Source organism: Canis lupus, chromosome 14, assembly GCF_011100685.1.
Source record: "Canis lupus familiaris isolate Mischka breed German Shepherd chromosome 14, alternate assembly UU_Cfam_GSD_1.0, whole genome shotgun sequence".
In the NCBI taxonomy this organism is placed as follows: Eukaryota; Metazoa; Chordata; class Mammalia; order Carnivora; family Canidae; genus Canis; species Canis lupus.
In genome coordinates, this window is record NC_049235.1 from 36,737,552 (window position 1) to 36,756,981 (window position 19,430).

Consider the following 19,430-nt stretch of genomic DNA (forward strand, 5'->3'; position numbering starts at 1 on the left):
TATTTGAATGACATCGACATATGAAATATAAATCGTTTTCCCTGATTGGTAATTACTGAAATATATAAATGTTTTCATGTTTTTGAAAGCAAAACTATTTACTGCTTAAGCTATTTAGCAAACCTTTGCAAGTTTACTTCCAGTGGAAGGCCAAACAGTTCAAAATAAATGTATTTGGAAGTACTTGTAAACTTTAAAATAATCTATAATTCTAAAGTGATATTGTTATTTATACCATATCTTTTTAACTTATTAAAATAGTTAGGTTGTAAGAAGTTTCTTCCTTAATATCCTATCTTCCTGATAAAACATGTCAATTTATACATGATTAGGTATAGAGTTGGAGAAATTGAAATGGGAACCCTAGGTAGTTATCATCATATCACCCTCCTGAGCTTATAATTAGGCAGCATCCAACAGCAATGTATGTGGAATAGCTGAATAATTACAGCACCCCTAAATCTAGATCCCTATCGTAACCATGGTTGATTGCCCCTGGGAAATCTAAACATTGCTGTCATTTTATTTGAAACACAATTTGGAGTTATCTCTAACCTTTTCTCTCCCACCACATGCCAGCATTACCCAGCTAACAGAGCTGACTGAATCTATATCATAGACCTTTTTTTTAAATCAGAAAGTTAACATAAGAGACTCTTATTTATAAATACCATCTTACCAAAAAAAAAAAAATACCATCTTAAAGCATATACAATGATCACTCACATGTCATAGATATGTGAAGAGATTTACAAGGTACTGAATTTTCAAAACATTAGACTATTGTATTTTCCATGAACTATAATTCATTCACTTAACCAACTTAGGCAATAGATTTAAATCAATTTACTAAACAAATTTTCTATTTCCAGTAATTGTAATGAATAGAAACTAACATACAGTGGATATTTTTATTTCAAATATGCTAAATATGTAAATATTGGGTACAATTAAAGTCAGTATTACTTACACAAGATGTAGTGAAAGTTACACTTCAATAAACATTAAGTCAAACTAGTCTTTCCTGTTGAAAAATTATCTAACTTCTGACAGTTAAGGAATATTTTTCTCTCACTCCCAAAGTGGTTGTCAAGAGGCAACAGGCGTCTACTGTGGCACAGCAAGGGTAACAGGAAAGTGGAGGGTTGGAAGCAAAGTAACCCCATTCCTATGTCACAAGAGACATTTTTAAGGTAGGAATTTGGAATAATTGGGTTCAGGGTGGTAGGAAAAAAGAAAAACTGGAAGGGAAATGTTTGGCTTTCAAGGTAGGGTTTTTTAAATTTCTTCGTGGACCAACATCAGCAATCTTGTATTGTTGTGTAAGATCCCTCATCTTTAAATACCTGGGAAAACTTTGGTTAAATCAATTGATATTTTCTAACAAGTATTTGGGAAATTATGAAATCATATGTTGAAAATTTATTCAAAAAAATTTATTCAAGTCTGCATGAACACACAATTTTAATCAAAACACTTTCAAAAGGTCTTATAACCAATTAAAATCCAAAATTAAATGAGCTTTTGTTTTATGAAAGCAGAACCAAATGAAGACAGCTTCAAAGGGGTGGAGAAATCATTATGTTACAGTGAGGTTAGATGAAATTATGCATGTCAAACCAAGACAGAGGGAAATGCATTATCTGTGCAGTATTTTAATACATGCAAAATACTTTCAAAGTACCTGAACCTGTTCAATTCCCACAACATTGTAGGTAAAATATCATTATCCATACTTTCTACATATGGAAATTGAGACAAAGAGACTATCTACTATAACCAAAATTATGCAGCTCACAAAGGTCAGAACTGGGAGCTAACACTTTTTGACTCCTTTACAAACATACCTGAAAAATATCAGGAAAGATATAGAATGTAAGAAAAACAGGCAGTATTTGACTTACCTAACTTGAATATATTTGAGACAAGTAAATGGAACATTAGAATATGATGTATTAACAGTATTTGGTTTGAATTTTTGTACGTATTTTCTCATGGACATATTGTTATATTTGGTGGGTAGATTTTACAGTACTACTAAGAGAGCTGCACTTCAAGTATATTTTCAGGTATTAAATGGGCTTTTTATGGGTCTAATGAGAACCTAAAAATCATGTACCTTCTTTCCATTCTAAAATACATTATGGATTCTAAAACAAGTTAAGTTACAAATAAACTTTTATAAAAATCCATTTGCAGATAAGAAGACTATCCTCAGAGAGATTTCTAATAGTAATAGAAATGTGACATTAAAATGCCTTTCAATGACTAAAGCAGGGATAGAAGTTGGGGAAAAGTTAAGAAAATCTTGCAAATTAATTTTTTTTTTTTTTTTACATTGAGCTATTCCTGAAGAACATAGGTAGGAAAAAGATTTTTAAAAAGTTGGAAGGATACCACCATTCAGGTGTTAGTAGGCCCTGAGTGGTCGCTCCATACTTTGGGCTCCTTATGCCCAGAACACCAAAGAGACACTATGTGGCTCTTTCACAAAACAACTGATTTCATAACACACTTGAGGTCTGTTAGCCTCTAATCATATGCCTGTCTTAAAGTTACAGTCAATTAAAAGGACCACTCAGGCAAACCGCATTGTACCCATAAACTGCCTCTATAATTTCTTGAACATACTACACATTTTCTATCACAGGGTCTTTGCAGTTACAACTACTCCCTCTCCTGGAAAACTCTTGCCCCTAGTTTTATTTTTTCTCCCTAATTCATTCAGAGCTGATTCAACCAATACCTCCTGAACCTCAACACAAACTTCCTCCTACTCCACTTTATTTTTCTTCATGGTTTTATCACTACCCAACACTGTATTATACATTTAAGTATTTGCTTAATGTCTATTTTACCTACCAGAATACAAGTTCTAATCCAAAAGATCAAGAATTAGGACTATATTGTTCACTGCTACATTTCTAAGTGATTTCTGGCACATTATATGGGTTCAATAAATACTTATTAAATAAAATAAACTGAATAGTAAAAAAGTTCTATTAATAAAATCCAAATACTAAATTTGCTAAACTTTAAAAAACACCCAAAACAATGTCCCAAATTTCAAAAATGCCAAAAGACAATGAATAATATCAACATTTTAGGAATATCTCCAAATTAAGATACAAAATATTCTAAAGAGAAAAAGGGAGGTTATGATATTAGATTACACCATTATATTTTAGAAGCACTTCTAAATATATTTTTTAAGATTGAGTTGTGTTTTAAGATATAGAATACACCATCTTTACCACATGAATCAAGTTAAAAACATAAAACAAACTTACATGCAAAACTTCCTAAACCAGTGTTTCTAAAAGTGTGGTCCATGAACCAAAGACTATCCACAAATGTCACCAGTGCCCAACAATGTAAATACAGAAATTGCGAGGAAACATTTAGAAACTTTTACATCCAAGTAGGTGATCAGCACCCTTACTGAACAGGATATAGTATAGATCAGTAGGGGTTTATCAAATTTGTGTGGTACTTCACATATGATGTGAGTTGCACATTCATCATGTATATTAGCTACATATATAGGTCTGTGACAGATTGAAACTTTTTAAAAAACTGGTCCTTCACCACAAATATTTTGAGAACTGCTACTCTGAACCATGAGAACTGTATTCATTTTGAATAAAAGAAATGCTATGAACCAAGCTAGTCTATTAGAAACAAGATTTAATTAAAAAAATAATAAAACATATATCTATTCTTATTCTATTTGGTGAAATAATTCTCAAACATGAAAACTGTAAAATACCTTCCACCCAATAATTAAAAACTAAAACCCTTCAAGAAAATAAGCTACCTATACGTACTACACAAATTTAACATTGGGGAGAAGGAAGGAAGAAGCAAAATATGATTGTTTTATTCGGTTATTCCAAATAAAGTTTTGGGCTTATCAATTTCATCCCTACTCTTTTCTTCAGCCTGTAAAAGTCATGATGCACTTTATAGCATCATCAGTAGAAGATGGGTTTTTCCAGAACCCCTTTCCAAATAAATAAAATAAATAAAATAGACTGTAGTTTTAAGAGCTTCATCCAAAGGACACATAGATCCACATGGGACCAGACTCAAGATTATGTTATTTTACCACTGAATAATAACATTAGTGGTGTTAGACCTGCCATGTGATCTACCAAACTTGGGTACAAAAAGAACTACATACCTCATATCCCTCCCCTCTACTCCATCTCTTTCCATTCTCAATAGCTCCCTCCTAGGCTATTGTCCTAGCATCTGTTGCTTTCAATTTTTCTATTCTCCAATCTATCCTCCACATAGTCAACTTCCTGAAACAATAATCTGATCAAGTCATGCCTTTAGTGCAAAAAAAGTCTAAACTGCTTATGATGGAATTCCAGGCTCACCATGGTTACAGCCTAAACCAATCTTTCCAGCTTTAGTTCAGTACCACTCTTATTCTCTTGTTAACTATTGCATTAGCCTATTTTTTCCCCAAATGCCATGCCTTTTTTCCCATGCTATCTCCAATCCTTTTCTATTTCTACTATGAATGGTGGGATTTGTAAGCACCAGGATCTGGAGTATAGGTCATTTTATCACCTTCAAACTACATTTTCTTTCTAAAGAAGGAAAAAAGATGGGGGCAAGAGAAAAGAAGGAAGGACAGAGAAACACCAGCTGAGCCAAACTGGTTGCCATCCTTAAATGTTTTGCATTTTCTCAGCCCTCTATATACTAATCCAACAGTTTGGAATGTCCCTTCACCTTGCATACCTGGAATTGTGTATATCTATCTAGGCATTGCCTTGAAAACATGTATTTACTTATTTTCTCCCTCTTTCTTCTTTCAGAATAAAGACCATGTGTTATTTATCTTTGATTTTCTATTGCTTAGCATTGAAGCTAGCTCATAATGAGCAAACAAATATTTGTTGAATCTGTCAATACATATAATTATCTTGACTTTCTAGGCTACCTCTAACAAGATAGATAAACAGGCAAATAGGTAGAGGAAGAGGAGGAACATGTTCAGAGATGGCTTTTAGAATATGGTAGTAATCTTATCTCTTGGCCTAGGAGATGGTACAGTGAAGTTCATGTTACTATAGTTCTTTTCTTTTTCAACTCTACCAGTTTTTGAAGATATAGTATTTTACTCTTATCCTCTCCAACCCATTTCTCAAATGTAATCAGATAAAAATCCATAATATATATTAAAGTTCCTTAAACATATCTTTTCTTACTTTTCCATATATATGTTATATTTCATAATAAAAAATTTAAAATCAATCAATTGAATACTACTAGTACAATAAACTGTAAAAGTACTTACCTCACTTTGTGGTTCCTGGATAACTTTATACAGAGATGAAACTAAAGAACTCTTGTCTTTCAAATTTGTAGCATAATTTGATAAAGATGTTTCTGGTAGTGTCTAAACAAATTTTAAAAAATAGGTTTTATTTTTATGAAATGTCCAGAATACCCAAACCCATAAACAGAAAGTAGATCAGTTGTTGCCAGAGATAGGGGGAGGGGTAATTAGGAGTAACTAACTGGTATGGAGTTTCCTTTTGGTGTGATGGAATTAGATGCTGATGTTAGTTGCACAACATTATTACTATACCAAAAACCACTATATTTTCACCCTAAAACAATGAATTTTATGTTATGTGAATCATGTCTCAACAAAAAATATATTTAATTTTCTTATCATCAACCGGGATAGAAATTAACATTATCATTTCATCTTTGATCACAATTTGGGGTTAGAAATGAAAATACAAAGCATGTGTAAATCCAAAGATATATTTCTTTGTAGCATTATATAAGTTACAAATCTCATTAGTGATATTGATCCTACTTCTTAATAAACATGTTATATAAGAATCTAATAATGTTTCAAACCTTAAAGCCACAGATCATCTATCAAAGTAACTACTGAGTTACATATAGTAACTATTAATTTAGGAGTAAGGGGCAAATTTTAGACCTTTCAGAACTAGAGAAAAAGCCACACTATCAACAAACTAGTTTTCCTTTTCTTTTTTTTCAAACTAGTTTTCCTAATGCCATTAAAACATGGACAACCAATTACAGCTTGCCAGCACCACCCATTCAGAAAAGACACCATGACCAGAGAGGAATGGGAAGAAATAAAATTTTAGTCAGACAGTTTTGGGTAAAAGTAATTGTGAAATCTGAAAACAAAAACAAAAACAAAACACTTCATTATAACAAATGAAAAAACTTACCCTTCTAGAGTATACCCCTTTCTTAATATCTGTCTCCAAGTCATTATTTTTTCTTATGTAAATTACTTCAATCAATTAACAAATACTAATCCTGCAGTACATATAATATCTCAAAATATTCCTAACAGTCATTCCAAGATGTACACTATTTTCTTACATGTCCCACCTCCTAGTATTTCATAATTTAAAACAGTTATGGTTAGTGCATGTAAGTGTACATGTCCATAAACAGACATAGAAAATTAAACAGCATAAATGTTTATACCATTGATATGTGATTCATTTTTACTTTACCATGAGCTCCTTAAGGGAAAGAACTATTTTATCATCCATCTCTCCATCCGTGGCACTCAGCACAAGGCCTCATATTCAAACCTTTGCTGAAGGGATTTATTATAGGTGAACAGAATAAGAAATAAACATTGCTACCATTTACACTTCAGTAGATTCTTTAAAAATAGGTCACATTTCATCTTAAGATATATAAGCGAATAGATTCTTTTTTTAAGTCAATAAAATAGTTTTGTTTACCAGAATGCTAAGTAAATGTGAACTACCTGGAAACCTTCCACCATTCTCCAAAGTAAAAAAAAAAAAAAAAAAAAAGTTTCACAGCAACTACTTACATAAAGAGATTAGGGCATTCTTCAATATTTCAAAACCATGTAACAAAAGATCTCCAGGCAACATTTAATTTCCGTTATTTGATCAAGAGTAACCTAATACTAGGGGAATTTATATAAAAGGGAATAATGGTCAAATAAACAACAGATTTTTAAGTCCCTGAATGGAAGTGAATCTGACTTATATGTATAAAATACACTATCACAAAAAAAATACACTATTACATGTGTGTCTAACTATAAAATTTAAAACTAAATGAATTGAAATATAAATCTTAAAAAATGATTAGTGAATAAAAAATATTATAATATTACATATACTACCTAGGCCATAACATTCATAAAAAAGGTGAATTACAATTTTTAGTTTATGTACCAATTAACCTTCATGAGGTAAAATTCTTTCTTTCTTTTTTTTTTTGTAAAATACTTTCTGTGAAACAACTAAAGGCAAAAGGATAGCTCTTCTCTGAAAAGATAAACCCCAGAAAATACCCTGGGTCTAGGAATATACTGCTAAATGAGAGGAAAGGTCTTCTAAAAATTAGTGCACAATTCTGTCATTATTTCATTTTGTAAATGTGAGAAAAGCTACTTTCGTCTATAGAAGGGGAGGAAATATAATTGCTGTGTTTATGAACAATGCTTTGAAAAACTTAAAATCTAATAGAGACTGAAGGATTTAAATACTATTACAACAAACCTTTACATTTTCTTGCACTGTACTAGTTCAAAGCTACTAGCCTGAAATATCAGCTAAGTTTTCTCACTTTTCAGAAGGCAGAACTGGAGACAAAAAAATAAAATAAAATAATGGGAAATTAGTCTTGGCAAAATTTGAAGAAGACAGATGCTTCATACTAAAGTATCATTTGGCAGATGGCTTTTTAAAATGTAAGGAGGTGATATGGGTTGGGTGGAAGAGAATTAATGAAGACAGACAGATGGATGGAGAACCAATAAATAAAACAACTCTGTTCAGCAACATTATACACAAGATTAGATTTTAAGATTCAGTGACTACAGGAAAATTTAAAAAGTTAGGAGTCTAGAAATCTGCTAGATAAATATATACATAGCATTAAGAAAAGCACAATACAATCTGAAAGATAATACTTTATAAATAAATCTTTGAAAAGATTACAATGGAAGGGTGCCTGGGAGACTCATTCAGTTGAGTGGCCAGCTCTTGGTTTTGGCTCAGGTCATGATCTCAAGTCTTGGGATTAAGCCCTTCATCCAGCTCTGCACTCCAGGTGGAGTCTGCTTGAGAAATTCTCTCTCTCCCTCTCCTTCCCTCTCTGCCCCACACCCCACTTATGTATGTGCATGCTCTCTTTCTCTCTCTCTCAAATGAATAAACACATAAAACCTTGGGGTGCCTGGATAGCTCAATTGGTTGAGCATCTGACTCTTGGTTTTGGCCCAGGTCATGATCTCAGGGGTCCTGAGGTCTAGCCCTGCACCAGGATCCCTGCTCAGCAGGGAGTCTGTTTCTCTTCCTCTCCTTTTGTACCTCCCCCCCCAACAAAACCCATTCACTCATTCTCTCTCTCTCACATAAATATATATTTTTGAAAAATCTAAAAAAAAAAAAAAAAAGAAACAACTACTCATGAAATTCTTGAAATAATGAGTCTCAAGTCTAATCACTTTGTTGGTATATAAAAGAAATACTAATGAGGGCCCATAGCTAGAGTAGATATTGAATAGTTTTTCCAAAGAGGAAAAAAAAATTTGCACAAAGCAAACTGTGTTGTCTGTGCGCTTAGAAGTGTGGTGAATAAAGTTATAGGGTTGAGGGTTCAGACTTCGGCCATGGAACAATATAAAACTAAAATCATCCTCATAGACCAGCCACTTCACTTTTTCTGGTTAGGATACTGAAACCTAAAAAAGTTAATGTGATTTTTCCAACATCATGAAACTACCTAGCAGAATAATTATAATTACATCAAAGTGTTTCTGACTTCTCAGCCCTATATGCTTGTACTATACCTTTGTCAATCTGATGATCTTAGCCTTAATAGCACAATAGTTATCAAATTAAACAACCAGGGATGCCTGGGTGGCTTAGCAGTTGAGAGTCTGCCTTTGGCCCAGGGTGTCATTCTGGAGTCCTGGGATCAAGTCCCACATTGGGCTCCCTGCATAGAGCCTGCCTCTGCCTATGTCTCTGCCTCTCTCTGTGTGTGTCTCTCATGAATAAATAAATAAAATCTTAAAAAAAAAAAAAAAAAGCCAAAGAGAGGCTTCCCCCCCATCTCTCTCTCTCTCTCCCTCTATAGAGAGAGAGATCTATATCTATATATATATATCTATATATATTATATATATATTTGTGTATATATATATAAATGAATCCAAACTTCCTTTCTTAAATATTTTAACCAAAACATGTAACATATATATATATATGTGGTTTTACATGTATAGCTTTATCATATACATATTTAGAACCATTAGTTCATATTGATTGTTCCAATTCCAGATTAACACCTTAGCATTCTTTCTTGTTTTTTCCTGTCCATGTTTCTAATTTCTTTCTCAGACACAGAGTAACCTAACTCTCATTATCCTCCATATATTTACTTACTTACTCAAAGTAACCAACTTACCAATGTAATCACTCTGGCTGAGTCTTCTACCTATTACCTCTGCAACCCTCTGCCCAACTATCCACTTCCTCAAACACTGGGGCAAACTATTGCCCATATTACTGCACTGCCCCATTACCCTTCACTGCAACACTTGCTAGGGTCACATATCCAAGCCAGGAGAAAGGGAATAAATAAATGGACAGGAAAGTAAGGGAATAAGTCATGATTTTCAATTATTTGCCTTAATAGTTGAACCCTCCCCGATACCCCATCCTTCAACATGCCCCCTTTCCTCAACTCCCATACTAAAACATGGCTAACTGGCTGGCTATGTTTGTTTTGCAAATTTGTATTCACTATTAAACATAACAATGCCCTAGAAGTAGTACTCAACTCTTACACTTGACAGTTTCCATCAACTTGTCAAAAAAAATCACGATGGGGCACCTGGGAGGCTCAGCCAGTTAAGAGTCTGTCTTTGGCTCAGGTCATGATCTCAGGGTCCTGGGATTAAGCTCCACGTCCGGCTGTTTGCTCAGAGGAGAGTCTGTTTCTCCCTCTGCCTCTCCCTGCACTCATGCATGTACACACATGTGGCTATCCCTCTCTTTCACAAATAATTATTTTTTTAAAAAATCATGATATAATGAACCATGTTAAACACTTCTGAAGCAAAAAAAAAAAAAAAAAAAAAGCTTGAAAACACTCTAAACACTCATAAAAATAACATATGCGGAAGGTTTAATCAAATTATTCAAACATGTAGAAGGTGAGACACCTGGGTGGCTCAGTGGTTAAGTGTCTGCCTTTGACCCGGGGCGTGATCCTGGAATCCTGGGCTCGAGTCCCACATCAGGTTCCCTGCATGGAGCCTGCTTCTCTCTATGTCTCTGCCTCTCTGTGTATCTCTCATGAATGAATAAATTAAATATTAAATATGTAGAAGGCACTATATACAGTGTACTTTTATAAGATTCTATATCACTTTATGATAACTTAGGGGATCCATAGAAGGATAATCAACTCATGACTATAATAACTGACAAAGTGAAAATCTGCCCAGCCATTTGTTAGAATGAGGTAATAATGGCTGATAAGGCCAGCTGCAAAATTAACAGGAAACATTACTTTTCTCAAGGACACACTGCAGCTGAAGCTTCATAACAACCTCCCTTTTTGAGTGACTAACTGTATTCTTACTCACTGAGAAGCCTTGTTATCTAAAATCATAAATATCAAAAACTTTGCTGTACGAACATACATCAGTAAGAATGAAACATCTCACTCTTGCCTGGAGGATCTAAGTCACCTTGACGCCAAGAAGCAGGCTTGATTTCCAACCAAGCCAGAGCTTCAGATAAGAAGCCAGAACTTCTGAACACAACATTCCACATAGATGTTAACTTTGTAGTTTCCAAGTCAACATGACCCTGGGTCCACTTTGAAGTCCACACCAGATTTATACACAGCCCTGCTTTGTTTTGAGCTCATCAAAATACTACTTCATTTACATTTCATCTAAACTTCACTTTTCCTCCAAATCCTGTAATTTTGTCTTGTCCTCTGTTTGGCAAGATGCCCATACAGTGCCTGTTGTACAGTCTCCCTCTTGGAAACAAGCCAATAAGTCTGACTTTGACAGACTATACATTTGTCCCTGAACATTGTGGGCTAACTAGGCTGGACAGTGACAGTTACAGCCCAAACCCTCATTCCTATGGTTCATCAACATGAAGTTCACATAATTATGTGTAAGAAGACCCAGAGGACCAGGAGCAAGCAATTAACTAGTTAAAGAATACAGTTTTAGGGTTGCCTGGGTAGCTCAGTTTGTTAAGGGTTCAACTAACTGCTGGTATTTGCTCAGATCATGATCTCAGGGTTGAAAGACAGAGCCCCATGTCAGGCTCTGCACTGGGTGTGGAGCCTGCTGAAGATTCCCTCTTTTTCTCCTTCTCCCTCTGCTGCTCCCCTCCCCCCCAAAAAAGAACACAATTTTATCTATTATAGAGAAAAATTCGTAAGAAAACAAAAATCAGCCAGCTAGAGAAGGATCCATTGGTAGAAAGGTGGGCAGATACCTTCCCATCTTCTCATTGTTGATCATACCCACTCTCATTGCCCTCCAAATTGGGAGACACATTTCAATCACAAATCTTTGATGGTTGGAGAGGGTAACATTAACGTTCAGAAACTTTAACCATTCTTTGTGGTGTTGCTATGAAAAGGAGAAAACAAACTCTTTTAACCACTTGGGATAAAAAAGGAATTGATTTTCTGGAAAAAATTACTATGTGTAAATACTTCCTTATTAAGATTTGTTGGCCCATATTTTTGCTTCCGTAGATTCTTAGCCTTTCAGTCATAAAAAAATAAAAATTATAAGAAGTAAAATAATATTTAAAAAGAGCCACTGAGATTTAAGCCCCAAACAAGGGTGCCTGGGTGACTCAGTAGTTGAGCATCTGCCTTTGGCTTGGGTCAAGATCCCAGGGTCCTGGGATAAGTCCCGCATTACACTCTCCACAGGAAGCCTGCTTCTCCGTCTGCCTATGTCTCTGCCTCTCTGGGTCTCTCATGAATGAATAAATACAATCTTTAAAAAAAAAAAAAAAACTTCTTTGGTATATAATTATTATATTGAAACAATAATATTACCTTAAACTCTGACAACCATTCCTCCACAGCCCCTTTTTCTGAAGTGAACATCTTTCCACATCTGTTCTAGACCTTCGACCTGGAAGTTAACATAGAAAAATGCTAAAATTTTAAATACATTTTATAGTCAGATTACAATGAATAGAACTAATCCTCTAAAATGTAGTTACTTCTTATTTGTGAAATTAAAGCAGTTTCAAGCATAAATTACTAAGCTCATTTCAAAACAATGTACACAAACAAGCATTCAAACACAAATATTTGAATAAAAGTATAAATATCACAACGTAATGAAATTGGCTCTGCAATTTTCATTTAGCTTTCAGGAATGCCAGCTGCAAAACATACTGAACACTTTCCCCTAGTTTCAATGAAATAGTTCCAAAATATTATGCGTTTTAAGAAAATTGCAGAAAATATTTTAAAACTGTAAAAATATAAAAAGACATGCTAAAAAATGACTTCATAGAAAGCATTTAAGTAATTCAATTTGCTTATATTTTGATTCTTTATAATATATTTAGACCAGCGATTTGGTTCCCTGAAAGCTTAATACTCATAAAACAAGAGTAAAAGTGATAATATTCAGGATAATGATCATATTCAACAATAGTTATTCAGAAGACTGGGATTTAGTTAAATAAAAATAAGAAAAAAAAAGAAGCTAAAGAAAATACAAAACAAATTTATCTCAAGCAAAATTTTTGTGAAAGTACAATGTGGTTTTCTTCACCATTTGTATGAGAGTAAACCTAGAAACTGCCTCTTGAAGAAAAATCTTAGCTCTATCTGAATTTCCTAACCTCCTAATTCAGGCACAAATCCTGTATTAGGCTTCTTAATTTCCATCAGCATTATCAGGTAGTAGAAATAAAAGCATAATTGCCAGAAACTGAATCCTGATTCTATTACTTATTTGTAGTATTACCTTACTTTTTTCATCTGTGAAATACAGATAGCCACAGTACCTACTTTCAAGGGGTTATTGTGAGGATTAAAATAAAAAATGCAAATAAAAGCACTTATTACAGTAATAAATAATACAAATTAAAGCACTTATTACAGTGGCAATAAAGTTTTAATACTATGAAATATTACTATTGAAGAATATCAACTAATATAGCCTCCTCTCAGCTACCTATCAAAGTGTACAGAGAGGCCTTTTTTTTTACTGTGAAAGTTTTATTTAATCATTTTTGTTTACAACTTACAGATATGCCTTAATGAACAACACAGGTTCTTGCCAAAGAATATATTCTAAGGTTTCTATTATCCAATTCTCATTAAAAACATGGTTAAAAAATAAATAAATAAAACTATGGTTAAGAAAAATACGTATAAACACACACACACATATATTCATCCATTAATTAAGAATTGAGAGATATGCATGTTACTTTTTTAGAATTAAAAATAGCCCACTTATTTTTTATTCCAAATTTTATCCTTAGGTCAAGTCAAACTATCAAAAACCACATATTTGTATCATTCTACTGATTTTATAGAATTGTCCATTCAGATAAACTGGGCTTTGCAATGGTGTCCTAAATGTTACCCTGCTAGATCATATGTTATCACCTTTAAAATCCAAAAGAGGAAAAAAAAAAAAAAATCCAAAAGAGGAGAAAATTCACATCTTCAGTTTTTACCACCAGCAAGAACTCTTCTTTAGAATAACTGGTTTGTGGGGCACCTGAGTGGCTCAGTTAAGTGTCTGTCTGCCTTTGGCTCAGGTCATGATTCCAGGGTCCTGGGATTGAGCCCCACGACAGGCTCCCTGCTTGGCAGAAGTCTGTTTCTCCTTTTCACTCTGTGTGTATGCTAGCTCTCTCTCTCTCTGTCTCTCTCTCTCTAATAAATAAATAAAATCTTTAAAAAAATAGAATAATTAGTTTGCTTTTACATATGGATACTGTGACTCTCATAACTGACTATCTTTGCTTTGATTTTAATAAGATGGGAGTCACAGTTTCTGCCTATACATAAAAAAGCAGGCCTGAATTAATTCTTTCTCTTGTTTCACTTTTTTTCTGCCTGGGTCTACTTTTTCTTTAAAAGGTTTTATTTATTTATTTGAGAGAGAGAGAGAGAGAGCATGAGTGGAGGGTGAGGGTAAGGGCAGAGAGAGAGGGAAAGGGACAAGCAGACTCCCAGGGAGGGCGGGGCCTGATGACTTTGAGATCATGACCTTAGCTGAAGTCAGGCACTTAACCAACTGAGCCACCCCGGTACCCCAGGATCTACTTATTTTTATCTTGTTATATTATACTTATTTGTGAAACAAAATGGAACGAAGTAAATATAAATGCAAATAAGTGTTCTTTTTTTAAATTTATGCATTGTTTATCTAGTAGGACAGAAAATTATCACAAATAAAACCATTCTACATCAAATTACAGAGAATTGGGGAGATAAAATTTAAAATAACTCCCTACTTAAAATTAAGACTAATTTTTTAAAGGTTAAAAGGAATCAAGAGGGATTTGCAAAGGATCAAAGATAGTCAAAGCAATCTTGAAGAACAACAGAGCTATAGGACTTGAACTTCTAAATATCAGGGTTTACTAGAAAACTTACCAACATCATAGTAGTTAAGCCAGTGTGGTATTATCAGAAGGGCCAGGAAAAAAAAAAAACAACAACAGTAATGAAACAGAGTAGCCAGAAACAGACTTACATATATATGTCACCTGATTTATAACAAAAGTGACACTGTAATTCAGTAGGAAAAGCACAGCCTTTAAATTAAATGAGGCTTAAGTCAATGGACAGTAACATGGGGTAGAAAGTGGGAAGAGAACCATGGCCTACTAGTTCACACTTTATGCAAAAATCAGTTTCATGGATCTATAGATTTAAGTGAAAAAAGGTAAAACAAAGCATTTGGAAGGAAACATAAAAGAATACTTTCAAAAAAAAAGAATACTTTCATAAACTTGGAGTATGCAAAGGTTTCTTAAAAAAGAGGCACAAAAGCACTAATCATAAGGCAGTTAAAAAAATAAATTGGACTTCATTAAAAGTAAGTAAGAACTTCTGCCTGTCAACGGATGAATAAAGAAAATATAGCACACAACAGGATATTATTCAGTCCTAAAAAGAAGGCAGTTCTGCCATTTGTGACAACACAGATGAACCTGGAGGACATTATGCTAAGTGAAATAAACCAGACACAGAAAGACAAATGCTGGGGCAGCCCAGGTGGCTCAGCGGTTTAGCACCGCCTTCAGCCCAGGGCGTGATCCTAGAGACCCAGGGTCGAGTCCCACGTCGGGCTCCCTGCATGGAGCCTGCTTCTCCCTCTGCCTGTGTTTCTGCCTCTCTGTCTCTCATGAATAAATAAAATATTTAATAAAAATGAAATTTAAAAAAAGGAGTAAACTTTCAGTCATCTGATGAGTAAGTTCTGGAGATCCAATGTACATATAGTATAGTAACTACAGTTAAAAACGTATACTTGAAATTTACTAAGAGTAGATATCTCAATTAAGTGTTCTCACCACACACACACACACACACACACACAAAGATAACTATGTAAGGTGATGGATATATTAATCAGTTTGATTGTGGCATATCAAAACATCATTTATACCTTAAATATATAGAACTTTTGTCAATCATACATCAATAAAACTGGGGTGGGGAGGAAGAACTACTATTTATTAAAAGTTACCACTAAGAATAAAAAGGTAAAGCCACAGGGTAGGATAAAGATATTTGCATTTCACATATCTGACAAGAGCTTCATATCCAAAACATATACAGAACTCAAATTAGTAGGGAAAAGGCAAACAACTCCAATAGGAAAAACAAGCACGTCACTTACCCAAATGGAAACCTAACATATGAAAGGTGTTCAGCTTCATTAATTAAAACCCACAATAAAATATCACACACACACACACACACACACACACACACACACATTTCAAAGTATGGCTAGAATGAATGACAAATAATACCAAGTGTTGAAAAAGGTATGGAGCAAACAGAATACGCATACAAGCTGGTGTGGATATAAATAAGTACAATATCTTGGAAAACCTTTAGGCAATATCTTCTAAACTTAAAACACATTCATCTTCCATAGACCCAGCAATTCCACCCATAAAAAATATACCATATAGAAACATGGATATATGTTTTCTGAAAGATGTGCTTAGGAATTTTCATAGCAGCAGTTTTTGTAAATAGTTAAAAAGTAGAAACAGGGATGGCTGGGTGGCTCAGCGGTTGAGCATCTGCCTTGGGCTCAGGACGTGATCCTGGAGTCCCAGGATCGAGTCCCGCATCCAGCTCCACACATGAAGTGAACTATAATTATAATAGTGTCACAATGTTGTGGAAAAGAAGGCAGACAAAAGAAAATATACTCTATAATTATATTTGCATACACTTCAAGAACAGGCAAAACTAATCAATTGTTAAAAGTTAGGGTAACAAGGGACACCTGGGTGGCTCAGCGGTTTAGCATCAGCCTTCAGATCAGGGTGTGATCCTGGAGTCCTGGGATCCAGTCCCACATCAGGCTCCCTGCGTAGAGCCTGCTTCTCCCTCTGCCTGTGTCTCTGCCTCTCTCTCTCTGTGCCTCTCATGAATAAATAAATAAATCTTAAAAAAAAAAAAAAAAAAAAAGCTAGGATAACGGTTGCCCTTAAGGGAATACTTTTTTGGTTCTAGTAATGTTATGCTTCTTGATGTAGGGGCTGGTTACACAGGTGTGTTCATTTGGTGAAAATTCAACAAGCCCCACACTAATTTGTGCATTTTTCTGTGTGTATATTATACACGAGTAACACCAGACAGTTCAAGCCTCTTATCTTCCACTTGACAGAGATCAAATGGGAGCCCCCAATTGCATAGCTGAGTTAATCTGAATACTGACTTGTTTAGCATGTGCTCAAGCTCAAGTAAAATTGTCCTCTTTGCCTTCTTCTGCACTGCTCAAAAGAAAGGCTTCAAAATTCCTCCCCACCCTTGAAACTTTCACAGCCTCACCACCACTATGTGTTTCAGGTCTACCAAGACAAAAGTTATCATTCCCTTCACCCCTGGATCCTCGTTTATGTTGGCCACCACAAGAAACTACAGCTCCCAGGTTACACTCAGCCCTCACACACTAATCTTAACTCTTGCACATTCTCGGTTTTACCGCCATCTCCCATCCCACCCTAATTCTGGAAGGAAGTTTTTTCGCTGTGCCTTCTGAAACTGACAATCTGTTGGCAGCAAAATCCTCTATGTCCTTAACAATTCTCTGAATGTCTCTTTCTTCTTTTTCTAGTATGAAACCCAGGTCTCTTCTCTGAAGACACTGCTTTCCCTGTGGTCATCTCAGATGACTGCTTTTCCTCACATAGCCTTGGAAGAAACCACTAGGTCTGTCTTCCTTCCTCCTTATTATCATTTCAGATCATTCTTTCTCTCTCCTTTCAAACCATCCACCAGACGTTTCTTTGAAACTCATGTAGTTTTCGTCTATCAATCAATTCCCCTACCATCTTCCCCTTCATTTCTAAATGACCTTAGCTCTGGCTCACTGTCTGTCTTTCAAGCTACTCCTATTTAAATTCTTGGTGACTGGGGCACCAGGGTGGTGCAGTCGGTTAACTGTCTGACTCCTGGTTTCAACTGGGGTCATGATCCCACGGTTGTGACATCAAGTTCCTAGCCGGGCCCTGTGCTCAGCTAGAAGTCTGGTGGTTTCTTTCTCCTCCCTCTGCCACTCCTGTTTGTGCTCTCTCTTTCTCTCAGTCTTTAAATAAATAATAGGATCCCAGATTTATTTAATAATATCTAAATAATATTTAGCCCTGGTGAATAAAATCTTTAAAATATATATATCTAAAATTGTACATAAAATTATTTTTAAAAATCACTGAAGCTCTGAAATCGCTTTTTATTTATGTAGGTTAATATCTATTGATATTTACTATATTCAAAAACAAAACAGGGATCCCTGGGTGGCTCAGCGGTTGAGCACCTGCCTTCAGCCCAGGGTGTGATCCTGGAGTCCTAGGATCAAGTCCCGCATTGGGCTCCCTGCATGAAGCCTGCTTCTCCCTCTACCTATGTCTCTGCCTCTGTGTGTGCATGTCTCTCATGAATGAATAATAAAATCTTAAAAAAAAAAAAAAAAAGAAAAATTTAAAACACAAGACTTATAAGCATATATCCATTTAGTCATCATTTACATAGCCTCTGGAAACCAACACTATATACTCATTAATGGGAGTGAAAAAGACAAAAGCCCATTTTATTATGAAAATAGTTTTAAGCTTGTAGACTATATGAAAGGTTCTTAGGGACCCTCAAGAGGTCCTCATATGATACTTTGAGAACCACTGCCCTAGCCTTTGTTATTATCCCCTCTGACTTCTTCTATCTTTCCAGCACATCCTCCATGCAGACCCCAAAACCTTTTGACCATTCCAGGACCTAATGTTGCTTCCCAATATTCTCCTCACCATTTCAAATTCTTTAGTCAATTCTAATCATCATTTTTAATGTACTCCCTCAACTACTTTGCCCTTAATTGTTTATACACCCCTGGTAAAATCCGACTCTCCACCTGGTCCACTTCAGTACCCATGCAGCTTAACAAGGTAGAAAAAAACAATTAAAACAACACTTACAAATTATGACCACAAACTTTAAGCAAGCCCTCAATGCTGCGTGCCAATCATGCAGTTGCTTCACAATCTGTTCACTTTCCCCTGCTCATTCTACCTGGTGCTCAAAACTCTAAAACCTTCTTCCCATTCTTAATCTCAGCTGATAATCTTAATTTCTATTTCACTGAACAATCAGAAGAGAACTTCCACAAATTCCCAAATGTCTACCTATCTAGAAGCATCTGTATCTTTCTGCTCTATCTTCCCTTCTATTAATTACAAATGAATTGTCCATAATCCTGAGGCCAATCCTTTGAATTATGAACTGCAACCATCCTCTCTTGCCCACCTAACAAAATTGTTTTAACAAGTCTCTGTCTCTCCCTAATTAAATTTCTCTCTAACATTCACTCCCCCCAAAAAATTCTTAACCTCATTTCCTCTTCAGCTAGTTTCATATTTCTCTGTTCCTGTTTTACATTAAAACTCCTCAAAAGAGTTGTATGCTTATTTCTAATTCCTACCTGACCTTAGTTTTTTTAATTGTTTTTTTTTTAAATTGTTAAAAATCAACTTTGAGGTATAATTTATATACACTAAAATGTACACATTGAAAGTGTTCAGTTCTATGTAGCCATCCTTTCCAGTCAACCTTCCAACCCCCTAACCCAGGCAACTACTGATTTGATTTCTATC

General features: G+C 34.9%; 1 protein-coding gene across 6 annotated transcripts in view; it reads right to left on the reverse strand.

The window, feature by feature from the left end:
* Window positions 1-19,430, reverse strand: part of FAM126A (family with sequence similarity 126 member A) — a 125,316-nt gene that overhangs the window by 64,176 nt on the left and 41,710 nt on the right. For 5 of the 6 annotated variants that reach the window (XR_005369539.1, XR_005369537.1, XM_038557083.1 and 2 more), the window contains exons 2-3: window positions 12,118-12,196; window positions 5,315-5,416 (exon numbers count right to left, since the gene is read on the reverse strand). Coding sequence is in view for 3 of the 6 variants with exons in the window: in XM_038557083.1 (XP_038413011.1) it covers window positions 5,315-5,416; window positions 12,118-12,168 (153 nt within the window). In the remaining 3 variants the exon portion in view is untranslated. Of the gene's footprint in view, window positions 1-5,314; window positions 5,417-12,117; window positions 12,197-14,694; window positions 14,715-19,430 lie in introns of those variants that run through there. The other variant, XR_005369538.1, reaches the window with a different exon arrangement.